Consider the following 19,098-nt stretch of genomic DNA (forward strand, 5'->3'; position numbering starts at 1 on the left):
ATGTGGCTAGGGTATTCAGGTCACTAACAAGACAAAAATGCCAAAACCCTCTGTTGGCCTTTGTTTTATTTATTTTTTCTTCCTCAGATGCACCATGACCCCATCCCAAACTCTTGTCAACACTGCTTATGTAGAATGCCAATAAAATAAAATGTCATGCTATATAAAGGCATGTTGCTGTTGAAATGATGGGACATTGCCACAGTAGATGTAACAGATTTCTACATATGGCAAATGTGTGGTTTTTGTGCCAGAGAAACCTCTACCACTGGCTTCCATATACAGATTCTAGGAAGCAGAGGTTTCTAACAGACATCCAGGTGAAAAATCCAAGTCCACAAAACCAGTTCTAAAGTTGAACCAGGTTATTTCATCTCTCTCACAGCTTTGCATTTCATTAGAGTTTACATGCTGTTGTAACATTAATTTTGGATTCTCAAAATCCTGTTTCCACCAACTCATCTCATTTAACATTGCCAAATCTGTCTATCTCACAAAAGAGACTTTTCCACCAATGCCAAACAGCCAAGTTTGATCCCTAACATCTATTGGTGTTCATACAACTAAGTGGCTACAAGCACTTTGACACAGCAAACATGCATACACAGTGTCTCACTGTGCATATAACCTGAGGACTACAAATTCCATCTTGAAGTGGGACTTAGGAGCAAATACTCATGTGCAAATATTCCTGGCCACCCAGGGGGAGGGGAGGGGGAAATGCAGAAACAAGAAACAACAAAGTGACTCAAGTTCCATCAATACAGGTATAATTTATAAGTGAATAACTGAACAGCAGTTAAATCTGAAGGCACCAAACAAATTTGAGCTAATGCCTTAAGATGGTGATTACCTTTCTCTCCAACAGCCTAGTTTATTTTGGGATTTCTTAAGAGTTAAACAGCCGTACAAATCTCACAGACAAATTCATCCATAATCTCTTTTTAATTCAGTTGTGCCTGGCTGGCAAAAGACAAAGTCCTTGCCGTTCCTAGCACCATAAGAAAGCATGACCTGGGTCAGGGCAAGAGAACAAGACAAAATACAATTCCTAGTTAGAAGGAGCTAAGAGGTACTTATCCTCATAACAGTCAATGCTATTTGTGTGCTTATGGAAAAGTCACTTATGAGATTGCTATCCTGAAAAGCCAAATAAACGTGGCACAAACAACATATTTAATACAAATCATATTACAGAAGGATATTGACAAGCTGGAATGTGTGCAGATGTCTGGAAACCAAGCCTTATGAGGAACGGTTGTGGGAGTTGGGTATGTTTAGCCTGGAAAAGAGGAGACTGAGAGGAGATATGATAGCCATCTTCAAATATCTAAAAGGATGTCACATTCCCTTAGATGGAGATGTGGAGCAAGCTTATTTTCTCCTGCTCCGCAGGGTAGGACCCAAACTAATGGCTTCAAGTTATAAGGAAGGAGATTCTGACTAAACATCAGGAAGAAATGTCTGATGGTAAGAGCTGTTTGACAGTGGAACAGACTTCCATGAGAGGTGGTGGGCTCTCCTTCCTTGGAGGGTTTTAAGCAGAGGTTGGATGACCATTGGTAATTGATGCTTTAGTTGAGATTCCTGCATGACAGGGGGATGGACTAGATGACCCTTCCAACTCTACAATTATTCGAAGACAGGCCCCCACTACCCTTTCTACATATTTGCTAGTTTTTATGGGAAGGATGAAGCATAGTGTTCATAACAAGCGTGGAAAAACAAATCTGAAGATATTTAAAAGCCACCACCTAATCTGTTTTGTAATGAAAGCACAGAACTTCTTACAAAAGGTTTATAAATATTTCACAGGGTGTTCGAAGCCAATTTGCGTGCTGTCTTATCGGCAAAGCTCTTCTCTTCAGGCACGATGCCCATCAGCAGTGGGGAAGTTGTTTAACAGAAATCTCCTTTCTAATTAAAATGAAATTAAGAACTCAGCCAACCTGCTGCATTGCGTGGAAAGTGTTTGAACCCAAGTCCTTTTCTACAGTTTCTGTTTTTATTTCCTCTTGGGATGCTTCTCTCACACATCCACATCACATACACCATCTGACCATCACGATTTCACAGTGATCCTGCATGCACACCAACACAAAACTGATTCTAAGCTGCGTCATTCCTGATAAACTGCAGTACACAAACAGTCCTTCCCCCCTCAAGCTGCACACGATCTGCAGAAAGTTAACACTGAAATGCACATACGTCATGGAAAAGCAGGCACTCAATGCAAGAGGTGGTCTGGTAGAGGCAAATCTTGATTAACTCAGAACCACCAAATTATGTGTACAAATCCATTTTAAAACAGATTCCTCCTCCATCCCTGCTTGCACTACATGCAAGATGGAGATAACATGTGGTTGGTGAGAAACAAAGAGGGGGAATGGTCAAAGGGCACTCAAAGATTAGTATTAATTTAAAAAAAGTATAGAGAAGGACCTGGAAAAAAAGTCACACAGCCTAAGTCCAACTTCCTCTGGTTTCTATTATCCACATCAGCTAACAGCTATGCCAGAGGATCACATCTAGCCCTGGAATATATGAAGTAATAATAAAGAGGGAAAATGCCTTTGAGCATGTGTACAGTGGAGAGAGGAACAACAAGCAAAGCAGAACAGCAAGTCAGCAAATACAGGAACTCCATTTCAGTTACTAAATTTCATGCGAAAAAGTGATAGTCAATCAATCTGGATTGGCTGAGTACCAAATGAAATATCAGTTTCCTAGACAGTTCTCAACTCAAGCCTGCCTCTTGTTTAAAACATTCCTTCAATGCAGCACTGCATGTTCTCTCATGTGTGTATATATATATAATGCCCATCGACTCCAAACAAGTTCTATAAAAGCAGAGCTATGTGTATCAACAATTTAGATGAGATGCTGCAGCTTGCAAAGCATTTTAATTAAACCTATTTGTGTTTATTTGTACATATTATTTAGCTTCCACTAGCCACAGAGAGCATGTAGGGTATATAGAGGCATATTCAGTAGACAGTTCATACTTGGGACTACGCTATCAACAAAGGCCTTCACAAAAGGCTCCTAAATAATCTTAGCTGTCGCGGTATAAGAGGACAGTCAGGACCTCTTAATAGCTTTGTAACTTTCCAAGAAGCAGGGAGCACAAATAAAGGAACTGCTTTCACAATGGAGCTAAAGTAAGCAGCATAGACCCTCCAAGGATCTGTGATGGGGGTGAGCATCCAAGTCTATGGATGTCACTAAATTATTAATCTTGTGCTTACCCATATATTTTCCATAAATAAAAATAGCTGGAGAATTTTCAGCGGAAAAATGGCATGAGGGAAAAGGTTAAGTTCCCCTCTTCCTCCGTCCTGTTTAAAGACAACAAAAACAAACTTCATATTGCAGTCTCAGCAGCTGCACTGTATAATTGTTTTAAAAAAGAAGTCTCCCCCCCCCCCAAAGTTATAGAACTATGCATGACTTGTAATTCCAACTTTAGCAACCTCCAGAATCCTCTCAACCTCAAAATGTTACATTCACATTGCATTCATTCAGGCAGTTGGTCGCAGCTGTCACAGTGCAGAGCAGCTTCCTTCCTTATTCTATGCTACTGTGGCAATTTTGCTTTTTAAAAAAGATTTGAAATAATGGGTCCCTCACACTATCACTTACCACAAGGTTACCTTCACCTTAGCAACTGCCCTTTCCAAGTCAACTTCAACATCCTTTCCTTGAGAGCCAGATCAAGCTATGGTTGAAATTTCCATCCTGTTTCAGACTGTCTACAGGTTTAAAGTACATACGCACACTGCACTGAAATTACCCTTTCTGTTCCTCTTCTCTCCCTAGAGAAACCTTGAGACCTTTAATTACCTATTTCTTTTCCTGTCTATCATAAATACAGCTTCCTAACTAATTTTCAAGACTTCTTTACATCTTTCTATAGATTACAAAGGGTCCTTTCTTTCCCACCAGGTCGTTACTAGACGTGAGTAGCCCGTGATGTGACTTTAAATCGGTGCCTTTCTTTTGTCTCCCAGGAAACACAGCAGAACCATGTTGGTAGAACGGAGGTTGTTTACTCTCCACAGTTTCTTTTGCCCCTTCCTCCCAATAATGTAGATAAAATCTACACAACTCTCTCTCTCTCTCTTTCTCTTTGCATCCACATTAACATGTCAGACAGGCAAGATAATTTCTCATCACTTGGTAGGGGGTAAACACAGCAGATTACAAGATAATACTAAGGCAGCCTATTCTAACATCGATAACTCATCTTAGCTCATTCAGTCTTGCATATACATTAGGTTTAAGTCTGCTGTATATCATGATTCACTATAAAGAACTGAGGCGCACAAGGCATAATTAAATCCAAGCTTTGAACTGAAGAATATCACATCCTTAACTCTGTGCACGTTAAGGGCAAGAGATCAGGATTGAGCCTATGAAGAGCCATGGAGGCAAGCATTAGCACACATTAGTCACCAGAACCACATCCAAGGCTGAGACCTGAGTCTTCAAGATACTGCCTAAGTAAAGATGTCCACATTATCCTAGGGAATCATGAGACCCAGCAGATTGCTTTTTCCTGATGAAAGCTAAGATTTTGAGGACGTAAAATCCTGAAACAGATTCCACATGCTAAGCAACGTCCATCCTTATGAAATAGTAACAGTCTTGACTACACAAACAAACAACATCAGCCAAGCTTTCCTAGGCAACTTTACATCAGAGTTTCCTAGACTCATCATGTTGTGAATAGAATATACATATATCTAAACATTATTGTATACCTACATAAGAATCCTGGTTCAACCAGAGCATTTATATTTAAATGTTCAGTCTCCTAAACTCCATGTGTTCTCCTTAAGAGATGGTGATGGTGACAATTAACATTTTTATGCCACATAACTGAATATGGGTCTTCTGGTTCTTCTTTAATCATCACTTACTCACTTATGAGGTAAGTTAGACTGAGTGACAGTAACTGCCTCAGGATCAACCAGTTAAGTTTCATCAGGAATCTCACCCTGAGTATCCCTGCTCCTAGTCTGATGCTCTAACCCTCACACCACACTGACTATTTTCAACACTACATAATTAATTCCAAATTAATTCCAGATTTATAGGTAGTGAAGCTCTATCTGAGACAAAAAAAGGCTAATGTCAAATCATATATGCATGTATATATTAAAAATGAGAAAAATGCAGTATTTGCTCATAACGCATCCTTAACCATGGGCAAATCACCAGCTTTTGACTTTGAAGCAGCCTCATTACTGGAAACTGCCATAACGTTTATTGATCATTTACTCAGGTGATTTATAACCCACTCTTCATAAAATAACTCCCACAGTTGAGTACAACACAGAAATGTATAACATTGTGTGTATAAAAATAACTGTAGTCAAATATAGTTTGCAGTATAAACTCTGTCACAACTACTCCTCCTCTAAAAATTATTACTTTAATATTTTCTTTTGAAAAATATTTATTTTCAGATATTTTCAGAAATTCTCAAGGGGGGATTACTGCCATCACTCCTGACCACAGGTCATGTTGGTTGAAGCTGATGGGAGTTGGAACCCAACAACACCTGATGGGTCACAGCTTTCCCACCACTGGTCTACAGTGAGGGGGAACAGAATGGCCAAGAGAGCGTGCATGTCAGGATTATAATTGTAATCAAACATGATCCCAAGATTTTATTTATTAAATTTACACCCCATTCTTCCTCTCAAAGAAGCCCAACAAGAGATAAAATGATTAAAACATCTTAATTCCAATACAGATGCAGCTTAGGAAAGGTCTCCACTTGAAATAATGGTCAAAAGAGGAAGGTCTTCAGTAGGTGCTGAAAAGACAGCCAAGATGGCACATGTCTGATATACAAGGGAGGGAATTCCAAGAGGGAGGTGCCACAACACTGAAGGCCTGATTCCTACATTGTGCAGAATGGACTTCCTGATGAGAAAGTATCTGCAGGAGGTCCTTCACCTGCAGAACATAGTGATAGATTGCATATATAAGGGGTAAGGTTATCTTTCAGGTATTCTGGACACATGCTGTACAGAGATGTACACACCAAAACCAGCACTGTGAACAGACAGCTTTCCGGGACATGTGGCCAACATGACTAAACCACTTCTGGCGCAACGGGACACCTTGACGGGTGCCAGAGCGCCCAGAAACGCCATTTATCTTCCCACTGCAGTGGTACCTATTTATCTATTTGCACTGCTGTGCTTTCAAACTGCTAGGTTGGCAGGAGCTGGGAAAGAGCTACGGGAACTCACCCCGTCATGCGGATTCGAACAGCCGACCTTCTGATCAGTGGGGGTAATGTGTTGGCAATATCCCTACCCCACTGAGCAACTGACCTGACATTGCAGCTTCTGGAACAACCTCAAAGGCCTTTCCACCTTAATGGAAAATAATATATGCATTACACAGACATAATGAGTTAGGCAGTGCTGAACTGTTTCCACAGCTAGTCAGGCTTGGCCCAGAGGCCCACTGTTAAGGCAATGTGAGTTGCTTGCCTTGAGTGACGGAAGCCTTGCCTCTGATGCCCATTCCAAAATCTCCCTGGAAGCTGGTGCTGATGCCAGCATTTCACAGGCAGCAGCACACAATTCAGGTAAGAAAGGTGTGGTACCAGCATGATGGGGGCAGAGGGGCGCACGTTCCCATTTCACCTCAAGTGGTGAAACAGGATGCATCACCCCTGCAGTCAAAAGTGTTGTAGCAGCAGCGGTCTCGCTACCACCACTACTGGCATTTCAAAGCCACCAGATCTAAACTACTTGGCTGTGGTTCATCACAGGCTAGTTCCAGCACTGAAGATCCAGGTGATTTACCTCTACAAGCTAAGGGTTCCCCTCTCTGTTTGCAACTCCTCAGGTTTACTACAACAAGCAAAGGAAGGCAATTGGTGTTTCTATCAGACACCCAGAATCATCCAGTACTGTAACCATCCAATGTTCATTTGATTTCTTTATATTTAGGTCTCTCCTAGAAAGCTCAGAACAGCTGACATGGAGCGAGCAATAGTCTACCATGCAGGCATCACACCCACGTGTCTTCAGCAACAATATAGAGTCTTGTTTTTCAAAGAAGGAAAACACTCGCACACATATCTGGCACCACAAGCAAGCTGATATACTATGCTGCAGACCTTTCTTAAAATGGCTAATGTTGCTTGGGTCTATCAGTGCTACTACCATCGAGAGTTCTCCAAAACAGCTTCCATTTGTTGCAACCCAGGAGCATACATTAAAGAGGAAATGTTGTATAAGATTCCAACAGAATCTTGGAAATGAAACAGAATTTTTGCAGTGATATATTCTGGCTGTTTCCGCCTCCACTCCCCAGCCACTCTTGCTGCTGCTGCAAAAGGAAGACTGTCTTACAAATGCATCTCTCACATCCATAGATCCAAATACCTCTAGCATTGCAAGTCCACACCTCCTGCTGTCTTTTCAGAGGAGATGATGAATGCTTCTTCTTAGGTCTCCAACACACCTTTTGTTTCAGCCACTTGTCACTGTCCCAACCTGTAGATATGCCTGCATACCCATGCTGTGTCTCACAACTGTCCCAATTTGGCATTCCTATGCAGCATTCATTCTCACCAGGGTTCTTTTGAAGCCATAGTTTCCTTATCTGTTCCTGACATGGGCAATGTTTCAATGAATCACAAGCACCTTTGACAAATTTGAAGGAAACCGCTGCTATAAAGCATTACACCTCACTCATACATTTATTTAGCTGCTTTTCCCCCTAGGTATCCTTGTCTGAACGAAATCTACCATACTCGACATGATTCATAGGCATTAGAAGGAAAAGTACTGTAATCCAGGTGTCTTTTTTTATTTTGCTCTGTGTGTTATGCTTATTTCTAAACTGGACACATAGTCTACCAAGGGCATATTATCCAGTGACGAAGAGACTGCAGAAAACAGCCACAGACCCCTTTTTAATGCCCTGGGCATGGACCCAAGTGGAGCCCACAGGCCCAGCCAGGTCCGCCTCCCATGCCTGCTTGCAATTGGTCAATTGTTTAAGCAGGCAGAATGTACCTCCTGGGCAGCAAACTCAGTTGAGGGACATCCTTTGCCGCCCGGGAAGTGACCTGAAGGAGAAGCCTTCACCGCCAGATCACAGCATGTGGGAGGAGTGCTGGCCCACAAAGGCGCCCACCTAAGAGGGTGTGCGGACCTGTCATTAAAAAATGGTGAGTTTTGTAACAATGACAAATGGAACCTGGAAGAAACCTGAGAAGGATCAGATATACCCGAGCAGATGTAGGCCTGAAAAAGATGTACTACAACAGCAGAGATTTGGAGAGGGAAGATTCACATATAACCTTAACTGCCTTGATGAGAGAGCAGCATTGTAGAGTTTTCCAAATTCACCTACCAAATTTGACAAGCAACTATACGAATACTTAGCAAAAAGAAAGATGTGAAAACTGGGTATTGTACATTGTGTGTGGAAACTTATTTATTTTTCATAGGAAGCTGGCATCATAAAATGGATAGGACCATGACATTTGAACAGGAACTATCCTGTTCCAATCTTACCTCAGCTATGAACTAAGTAGAAGGACTCAAGCAAACCACTCTCTCTCATCCCTAAAAGGTAAAGGTAAAGGTACCCCTGCCCGTACGGGCCAGTCTTGCCAGACTCTGGGGTTGTGCGCCCATCTCACTCAAGAGGCCGGGGGCCAGCGCTGTCCGGAGACACTTCCGGGTCACGTGGCCAGCGTGACATCGCTGCTCTGGCAAGCCAGAGCTGCACACGGAAACGCCGTTTACCTTCCCGCTACTAAGCGGTCCCTATTTATCTACTTGCACTTAGGGGTGCTTTCGAACTGCTAGATTGGCAGGCGCTGGGACCGAGCAGCGGGAGCGCACCCCGCCGCGGGGATTCGAACCGCCAACCTTTCGATCGGCAAGCCCTAGGCGCTGAGGCTTTTACCCACAGCGCCACCTGTGTCTCTCATCCCTAGATCCCCACAAAATCAACTGCTAGTCAACGATACAGTGTGATTGTTAAGGATTGACAAGAAAATGCATCAGTCATTTTGAACCCTTGGGAGATAGGGAGAAAGCTACAAATGCTAAATACTGTTGTATAAATGCCATTTAAGAACATACCATGAGTACTAATTTTATGACAGCATTTAAAATCTTATCTGGAGTTTTTAAAGCCTTTTAAGTATCTGATCACCATATATTTGGATGAGGAAGAAAGCTCAAAGCTGTTTTCTTTGAGGAGTGTTAAAATCATGAGTCACAGGGAATCACACTACCTTGCCAAGTAACCTATCAAGGACACAAGTTGTCAGCTCCATTCAAGCCAAGCTTCACAAGGCTAATTGACTTACATTGTAAGGATGCATTGCCCTGACAACCTGGGCATATTCTCTACTAGTGTGCCTAGTTCTTTCTTTTATTTAAATACCACTATGTGAGTTCTGTTTTTGTGCATGTGGACAAATCCTAACTGAGAAAGTCTTTAAAGCATCTGTGATCCTTGGGAGATGACAGCTTTCTGCTTCATTAACTACTCATTTTTATCACATTTCCCCTTCTAAAATGAATGGCAATTTTCTCCTCTTTGGCATTATTACTGTGTTTTTAAAATCCCTCTACATAAATTATAGCTTCCTTTTAAGACCAACACTGTGTGAGCTTGCAAGCTGGAAAAGTAACCTCTTTAACAGACAGTAACCTGCCGGGAATGGGCTGGAGAAGCAATCTTGCCCCAATTAGAAGATTCTAATTTACCTGGCTCCAACAATGAGTTGATTCCTATTGGCATCCAGAGCAAGCTGGGAGAAGTCCCGTACACCTGGATAGCTGAAATTTGAGACCCAAGGCTTCAGATCTGCAAAGAAAATGAAAAAGAAGGGGGGACAATGACACTGTTTCATATGCAATAAATGTTCTATAGGACATTCTGCTAATGGATTTCCAACTGAAGCTCTATCAATAAATGGTAAATATATAATCTAGTCATAGTTTTGGCTTTCTTGGAGTGCAAACCAGTGTAAAAATGTGGCAGAATCATGTGACCGAATTATAGACAACCCTAAAAAAGTAAACAGCAGTGTCAAATCTGGGATAATGACAAGTAGGACATTATGGACAAAATTGCTGGCTAGTTGATGACCAAAGACCCTATCCCATCAAAGTGGGTGACTTCTTTTATGTGGTTGGATAAGCCAATCAACTGATCAAGTACGAAGCAAGATGGGACTCCTTTACTGTTAATAATTATATAGATGAGGGTGGTATCCAGTGAATGGGCCTTCTCTGTAAACTTCCCCCACCCAAACCAATATTTGGGACACTCTACTTCAAGAGGCATGCCTAAGGCCCATTCTACTATGATTCCTGCACCAGGTAAAAATGTTTCTGTTCTCTCAGGCATATGGACAGCTTTATTTATATTGTTTTTACAGTTATTCAGCCTGGGCTCTAGTGTGTGCTTTTTATAATTGTTACTGTACTGATACTGTGGATTGTTTAGCGTGTTTTGAGAGAGAGAGAGAGAGAGAGAGAGAGAGAATCACTTTCAGACTTTATTATTATAAAGAGATACACAGGTCTAATAAAAATCAAGAAAGAAATTTTGGAAAAAGCTATTTGTGTATGCAAGGACAAAAAACCAAAACCAAATAAAAAGCTGTTCTACTCCAAAGATGCAGGAATTTAAATGTCAGAAACTCTAATCATGCAGGGGTCAAAGTCATGTAGAAAGCCTACATGGGTCTAGAAAGCTCCGCATTGCAGATCTTCTCTGGTATTAAGAGGATGAGAAGGCCAGGTGACAACTCCCAAGGGATGGAGCCAGCTAGCATATCCTCACTTTCCCCTTGCCTTATTCTAGTTGCATGACAGCTTTAACACCTGGATACACTTTTCATCTTTTATAAATCAGTACAACATTCACCTAATGGCTCGGCTAGTTAGAGCACCGTGCTGATAATGCCAACATCGCAGGTTTGATCCCCATATGGGACAACTGCATATTTCTACATGGCAGGTGGGTGGACGAGATGATCCTTGAGATCCCTTCCAACTCTACAATTATATGATTCTATTATCTAAATATATATTGACATCATTTTCTCTCAGAATAATAGTTTGATACTCTTTGTTGCTGAAACTGTGTCAAAAGTACAAAATCTGGAGGAAAATGGAGTCCAGGAGGTGCAAATAAGGTTATTCCACAATTAAATCTAAAGACTGAATTTGTCAAGCATCAGAAATCCTGCAGCAGCAGCAGCAAGGTATTGCCAGTCCCTATAGAAACACACTATTCCTGAAAGGTATTCAGAGTACAATTTCTTCTAACTTTGCCTTTAATCCCTAGAGCAAATGACCTTTCCAAATAATAATGGTTCCCTGTGATTCACTTAGCTCTTCCCCCCCCCCATACAAGAGCTATTCCTATAACCCTGTATCTCACCTTCAGATTTCCGAGGACTAACCCCCCAAATCAAGGCATTGCCTTGCACATAATGTATGGGGTGTCCTGCCCTCCTCTAAAGGTCCACTGCTACACGAGCCAATATATTCAGGACACCTCAGCAAGTTATCCTGGTGCAGCAGAATCTGCCAGGCAGGTTAATAATGTCCCAACACTGCAGAAGGTGCAAAAAGAAAAGAAAAGAAAAGCTGCCTGCTGTATTCTGCTTGCTAATGAACCCCTGTTTTTAGCATAGATCCTTAGCAGCAAAAAATCTGTCTGAACCTAATCTACGGAAATAACATGCTTCAGGTAGGTGAGCTGGATAATGCGAACACTCCCCAGACGCCTGGGCATTTATGTTCTCTGATAGGAGGGTCATTTTACAACAATGAACCCTTTTTACAGATGCTGGCCTGATGCTCTAATTTTCTCTTGTCATTTCTTGCCCACGTGAGTTTCCTCCCTCTCCCTGCCTAACCCATTACGATGTCATGGCAGAAAAGATGAGGTGTGTATTTCCTCTCTCCCCCCCCACCTTTTCATCATTCACAATCCAACTTCGCCGAGGTTCTGCCATCATCTCTCTTTTAAAATAAACCCTGACAAAATTACAGGTAAAGAATTGTGGGGTGAAAAATACATGCACTGTAGGTAGCTCAATCCTTCCTATGATCGTTCTGAATGTCAGTCAAGCCTGGGAAATAACAGGCAACTGTCCCGATTTCTATTTACGACCGCAGGTGGCAGAGCATATAGAAAAAGCTTCCCCCGATTATTAAATTAAAGGCTGCAAAGACATGCATCTCGGTGGCAAAAATTCAGGCCTTTATAGCCGTATCATTGGGAGATGATTAAACACAGCATGGCTCTCTCAGTTAAGAAGACTCAACTACCAGTCATCAGAATGAATGCTGAATAGCGCCATCAAGCCTTCTATTGCCTACACCTTTCTGTAAGAGGAAGGGGAGAAATTGGGGAGAAAGTAACAGCTGAGGAAAGACTTTGGGATTTTTCCATTCCCCATATTAAATCTCATTACCTAGGGTCACAGGCATCCCTGAGGGCACTGCACCGCTTTTATCTTAAAGAGCAAGCCTCAAAACCATATGAAGGTAAGTGCTGGAAGAGGCCTGCTCTACATTAGATGAAGTTTATACATATGGACCCAATGAACTCTAGAATTTGCTTACATTTGACCTTTCTTGGAGAGCTGAGCAGTCTCTTTAACTTTGGCTAAAAGCCCTCAGAAACCGGGCCATGTTTACATTTGCAAATGTATCTCTATATAAACACTATGAAAAATTAAAACCAAAACGGCCCAGCCGTGCATCGCTGGAAGCAGGGCAGGAAATCTAAAAATGAACAAATCAGGGCCTATCATCAAGGCTCCCCTTGTTCTTTGACTTTCTAACCCACAATGAGGGGAAAGAGCCATATTTTTCCCCCGCCCTTGCTGTACACTGCTAAGTTTTCTTTTTAATGGTGTTATGGCTTCAAGTAACCACAAAACCAGTGGTGTGATCCAGAATTACAAAACCCCTCTATACCTAGACTGGGATACAGTAGACATATTAAAACTCTGAACACTTTTAGCTTTGTAGAGAGAAAAAAGAGGGCGTAAAAGTAGGCCTACTCTGTGAGGCTAAACCAGTGTGTTGTACTGTCTAGTGCTGTACTAGGACTGGGAAGACCCAGGTTCAAATATTCACTCAGCCATAAAGCCTGCAACTAGTCACTCTTTCTCCCAGACTACAATAGGCTGATGTGCCAACTGCAACTCTAGGCAGATAAAAAGCATTGCCCTGAACTCCTTAAAGGAAGGACAGGGCACAAATAAATACTCTTTTCTTTTCTTTTCAGGTAGAAGTCTAACACAGCCATCTAGATTCTAGAATGTTATGTCTTTGCATCCTATCACCTGTCCAACTTGTGTATGTTTGAAGGATTTTTTAAAAAAAGTTATAGCAGAAGTGCCTCTTCAAGAAATCTGACCCATAACAGAGCTTTCACGCTAACTTAAGCTCAGCGGCGAAGCTGCATGCTCCGACACCAGGGGCAGAGAGCAGGCGGGGGCGTGGCTGGCGCGTGTCCAGGGGGTGTGGTGCACGTCTTGGGGGTGTGACACGCTGCCCGGCGGGGCAGGGCACGTTGCCCACGGGGGCATGGTGTATGTCCTGGGGGCGTGGTGCACTGCCCGCGGGGGGTGGTGTGCATCCTGGGGGCGTGGTGCGCTTCCTGCGGGGGAGTGGCGCTCAGCACAGTGGGGGTGCACAGCGCGTGTTGGGGGGCAGCCGCGATGGTACCCCCCTCCCCGATGGTGCCAGGGGCGGTTCAATCCCCCCCCCCCCAGTTCCTCCACCAGTGCTTAAGCTTGACGTTAAATCCAAAGGGAAGATCTGTTAAGCAAGTTATACTTGGGGCAGTGTGTTATCTTTGTTCTAATGAATCATTTGACTTCTACCCTGCACTTCTGTAAATTAACAAACTGACAGGCACGTCGATTGTTTGGGGTTTTTTAGGAATTGTATACCACTTTGGGTGTGAGGAGAAATGTCACAAGCCCATCTTCCCCAGTGCTTGTTCTCCATTTCAAAACTGCAGAGATAAACTACAAAGCACGCGTGGTCAAGTGCAGTACAAGAGACAAAATGAGAAATCCCACCAGCTGAAATGTGTGTGCTCACTTTGCTTTAAATTGTCTTGCCAACTAGAATAGGTGATGGCCAATTCACAAGGCCAATAGGTGTTTCTCAACAAGTGGTGTGTGCATGCACTGTTAAGCCTTGCCACGGGATGGAAGCGGTTAAGCGATCAAGTTGCCTAAGTAATTAAGCAATCGGATCAACTGTTCCACCACTCAGGTATTACGTACATTTGTAATCCCAGAGTTTGCTTCATATGAATTTGGCCCATATGCCAGTTGTTTTCTGGAGCATCTTGGTGTTTGTTTGGGTTTTAGCAGAACAAGATTAAGGAAGCAATTGACTGGGCTGCTCTTGGCTTTTGAGGGCTAACTGGCCTGGAAAAGAAGAAGAGTGAAGAGTGCTTCTGGCAAGTGCACATTACTCGCATCCACAGCCAGTGGATGAGCAGCAATCTGCACTTCCAAATCCTCAGCAGTCCAGCATTTAAGACGAGAGTCCTTTAGGAATCATATACTAATCCTGGGAGTAGGTTCCAAGTACATCCTGTTCTGCTCTAGAAGAGTTGAGCGTTCTTGAAACAGCAATTAAATTTTGTCCTTCAGACTCAGTTTCAGAATCTGTGTTCTTTGCTGAACTTTGCAACATGATGTAGTCATGAGAAGTGCCACTCACCATATGCAGAGTGCTTTTCTTGGAACACTGAGCAGGAAAGGTGTGTTAACCTCCACTTTATCCTCTTTACCCTTTGCCTATCTCAAAATTCCCTCAGACTGTCATTCCAGGAAATTTTCCAAGCTAGACATTGGAGGTTCACTCTCCCTGTACCTCAAATAAAACACCTTGCCAACAAGTAGACTAAGCCCTCTTTCTTAGTCATTCACATACACACCCCAATCTCTTATGTGCTCACCCACAGATATTTGGAGGCTCAGATGCTAAATAAAGTTCAGGTAGGGATCAGAGGTAAAAAATAAACTAAATCTCAACTGGCAATAAACTGTAGGCAGTTCATGTGACAACAGAGTTGTTTATTTACATACCCCAAACTGAGAGCCTACCCTTCCCTCGCTTCAGAGCTCCATCAAGGGCAAAAAGTGTGAAAAGTATTGTTGAAAGCAAAAATGTTTTTAGTCTGAGTTTTGTGATATTTTAAGCATTCATTGACTGAAAGGTGGGTTTTGAATCAGGAGAAAGAAGATAAGCCTCAAATAGTTTCAGGTATTTAGAAATTCCTAGTGAAGGGCTTCAATTCTGCAAGGATGCCAGGATGATGATCCCAGAGCACAGGAATAGCAAAGCACTTATTTCTCCCACCCAACACCTAATGGGGGAAAGAGAGAAGCCTGCATTTTCCAGGCATTGACTGTGCAAGGAAGTTCTCCTCCACACAGTGGATGCCTGCAAAATGCTCCCAGAGCATGGGTTCCCTGACGGACAGTGGGAGCAGACCTTGTTCCTATGAAGCCCTATCTGTACCCACCCCATTCCAGTATCAACTGCAGAGGAGATGGATGTGGTTTGTGAGAAATGGCTTCATGAGCCAAATTGGAATTCCTTGTGAGCCAAGTTTGGCCTGCAAGACTGGAAGTTTCCAACCCCAGATGGATAAGGTGCTTGGGCTAGATGGACCAATAGTATTTATACCAATGGTATAAATGCAGCTTCCTATGGTTCCTATAGGGTTGGAACAGGGATTTAATGCTGCATATCTGAGTAAACATGCTTATGATCATAACGTAAATCTACAACACTCACGTGATTTCAATGTCTTGTCATGGTTTTTGTATTGTGAAGTCAGAGGGCACTGGTGTGTTTCAGAGAAAGAATGAATGGAAATGAGTTTGTAAGTAGGAGCTTCTCTCTCTCTCTCTCTCTCTCTCTCTCTCTCTCTCTCTCTCTCTTCCTTAGGTTCTCTCCTCTTTCACGGAACACAAGAAGCTGCTTTACTCAACAGAAAGTGTGTTTAGGATTGCGGCCTACAATGTTTACATTTTCTGAAAAAGGAAAGCTAGCCCTCAGTAAGTGTTCATATGGCATGTCAGCACTGAAAGCGTGTAATCTATGAGCTGTCAGCAGATGCTGTAATCCCCCCTGCTGGAGACGGTGCTGAAAGGCGTAATGAAAATAATAAAAACACCTTGAAAGGCATACCACAGAAAGTCAAAAGAAAAGCATCCCCGAGGATACACATCAGCAGCACCTCCAGAAAAGTGCCGGCACCTCCGGCAACCCCTTTAATTAGCCTTCAGGCTAGAGATTTATATCGGAGAACATTGTCATAAAATAAAGCTGATTCAACAATAAACACTTTGGTAATAAAGCAAAACATATTATACTGCTGGGCGCCTGCCAGACCCAGTGGGCAAAAATAAATCCTTGCAATGCCCCCCAAACTACAATTGTAGTATTTGGAGTCACGGGCTCCTTTTGCAACTCTCTTTGTGCATTTCCCACAGAATTTAGCCGTCATTTTTTAAAAAAGTGACTATATTCTATTCCTGCAGACTGACAGCGTCTGTGTATTCATAGAACTGTGAAACTAATTTTCCTCCCTGGTGTTCTAAATAGCTCTGAGCTAGTTTGCCCCCTTGCTTCTAAGGCTGACAACATTACCAGCATAGGCTTTTGCTGCTGCTGCTGCTGCTGCTGCTGCTGCTGCTGTTGTTGCTGTTATTTATTTTTATTTAAGGATATTTATACCACCCTTCATCATCCATTTCAGGGCAGTTCACATTATTATAGTAGCAGTAGTAATAGTAATATATTTACAGAATAAACTATGAAGCAAGTAAAAACACCACCGCAATATGAAAACAGCAGGAGACAGAATTGACATAAGTACTGAAAATGTTTTTTAAAGCCTTGGGAGAATAGAAAAAGTCTTTACCAGGCCCCTTAAAGAAATAACAAGGAAAGCCGCAGGCAAGCTTCCCTGGAAAGCGAGTTCCGAAGGCAGGATGCTACATTGGGGGGGGGGATCTCCCCTGGTCCCCACTGGTTTGTGTGAGTGCATCACCAGATACAGCATCACCAGATACATGAATATAATGTATAGGAAGATTTAGATGTGTTCCTTCAGGTACCGGGCTCCCAAGCCACCTAGGACATTTTAGGGAAGCAACAGAACCTTGAAAATAGTCCTGCAACATGGGCAAGATGATCCCAGCAGGTAGTCCCAGGTTCTAACATATTTTCTGTTCCCTCATCACAGACATCCCTTTGCACTCAAGACTGCAGCCTACATTCAAGGTTTCCAAAGAAAGTGCTAATGAATTCCAGCTTACTGGTCTAGGATGGGGTGGAGCTGCTATAAACGCATGCTCATCCAATCTTCCAACAGGTATGGGATTGCCAACCTTTTGGGGCCTATGGGCACATTTGTAAACTGGAGAAATTGTTGCAGCACACACTTAAACCCTAACCAAGCACTCATCGCAACCTATGCTATTGGCTTGAACAGAATTCTTCTTTCAAGCCTAATGTCATCGGGGGAGGGTATATTCTGGGAACCAGTGAAAGTCACTAGGGCACACTGGCAATTCCTAGCTCAAGGGAACAGCAGAGATTCAGATGTATCTATTCCATATACGATGCACAATAAATTGGTCCACACTAATCAGGAAAGGTAGGGAAAGGAAGGGGGAAAGTGTTGGAATCATTATGTGCCAAACCTGACAGCAGAATTCTGTTCTTCCAGACCAGCAAATTTCTGTTTATTCCAGTCCAACTCCCACATCCAACAAATCCCAACAGTTCTAGTAGGTTATCCCCAACTAAATCACAGAGTGATCCACTGAAAGCAGTATAAATGGCTAACTTAGGTCCATAATTTCAATGGGTCTACTTGGATAATGATTTAGTCAGAGACTACCCACTTACTTCCTTGGCATTATCAATCCCCTTATGGGTATTTTTAGTTCTGGAAAGACTGGGAAAGGACATGGGGAAAGGGCAAGCTAGTATTTTACAGGCTATGGAAGATATGCACAAATTGCTTCTTTTATTACCGTTTCTATTAACTTGCTTTGACATTTCACAATGGCAGATATTTGTGTAACTTGTTCAATTTTGCAACCTCCACCTAATGTGGTATCCTATCTCCACTAATGGGGCCAGATTCAACTAACAGGTCTTGCTAGCAGCAGCCTGCACAAGTTCGCCAGCTAGTACAATGGGGCTTCCTCCCCTTCTCCCTCTGCCCCTCCAAATTGGCTTGTGGGGAGGGGTTAGGAAAAACCCCAGAACAAAACGAGGGGAGAGGTGAAGACAGATCATTCCTCAGACAAGCAAAAATGTTTGCGCTGTCGGAGTCATCCCTTAGTGTTAGGCTAAATTCCTCCTATACACTTCTGCTAGGTTTTTAACACTGAAATGTACACATTCTCAGTGCTCCATATACAACATTCGCAATACTTCAGACAAAGATTTTACAGCTCCATTTTATAGCCACATTCCTCATCCACTGCCAAAGCCTTTAACTTTAATCTTATACATATCCACTAAAAACATCTGAGTTCCATGGGGCTTACTGTTAGGTAACTGAATATTTGATTGCTACATTCTTATTGTTTAACCCAGGAGCTATTGTTAATTCAGGAATGTTTCATAGCCTGAGGGTAACATTGGGGGCAACCTTTCAGATGTTGCAATGCAAGTGGTAGGCAGGGCCTCAGCCAAGGTGGATGTGGCCAGACACAAAAAGTGGACAGAGTAATATGTGCAACTCTTAGGAGGCTGCATTCCAGCCATGCAAAAGTTTGAGGTTTGCTGATAGGGGAAGGTGCCAGAGGCAGCGCCAGAGCGGGTGATGTCGAATTTGGGCTGTCCAGTGTCACTTGGGCTGAGCGCTCCTCTGACAGCCTGCTATATCCCACCATGGGATCCAGGTTTCCTCCCAGCTCACTGGGTCTCTCAGACACTTCTTGGGGTCCCAACTTATCATTCCCCATCCCATTAACACTCTCCCCAGTTTCATCTAAGTCCAACTCCCCAATTTCCT

General features: G+C 42.8%; 1 protein-coding gene across 11 annotated transcripts in view; it reads right to left on the minus strand.

Moving 5' to 3' along the window:
* Positions 1 to 19,098, minus strand: part of SEMA5B (semaphorin 5B) — a 358,315-nt gene that overhangs the window by 138,370 nt on the left and 200,847 nt on the right. For all 11 annotated transcript variants that reach the window (XM_077934877.1, XM_077934909.1, XM_077934914.1 and 8 more), the window contains one exon: positions 9,765 to 9,864. In XM_077934877.1, coding sequence (XP_077791003.1) covers positions 9,765 to 9,864 — 100 coding nt within the window. The remainder of the gene's footprint in view (positions 1 to 9,764; positions 9,865 to 19,098) is intronic.

This window comes from Podarcis muralis, chromosome 1, assembly GCF_964188315.1.
Source record: "Podarcis muralis chromosome 1, rPodMur119.hap1.1, whole genome shotgun sequence".
Lineage (NCBI taxonomy): Eukaryota > Metazoa > Chordata > Lepidosauria > Squamata > Lacertidae > Podarcis > Podarcis muralis.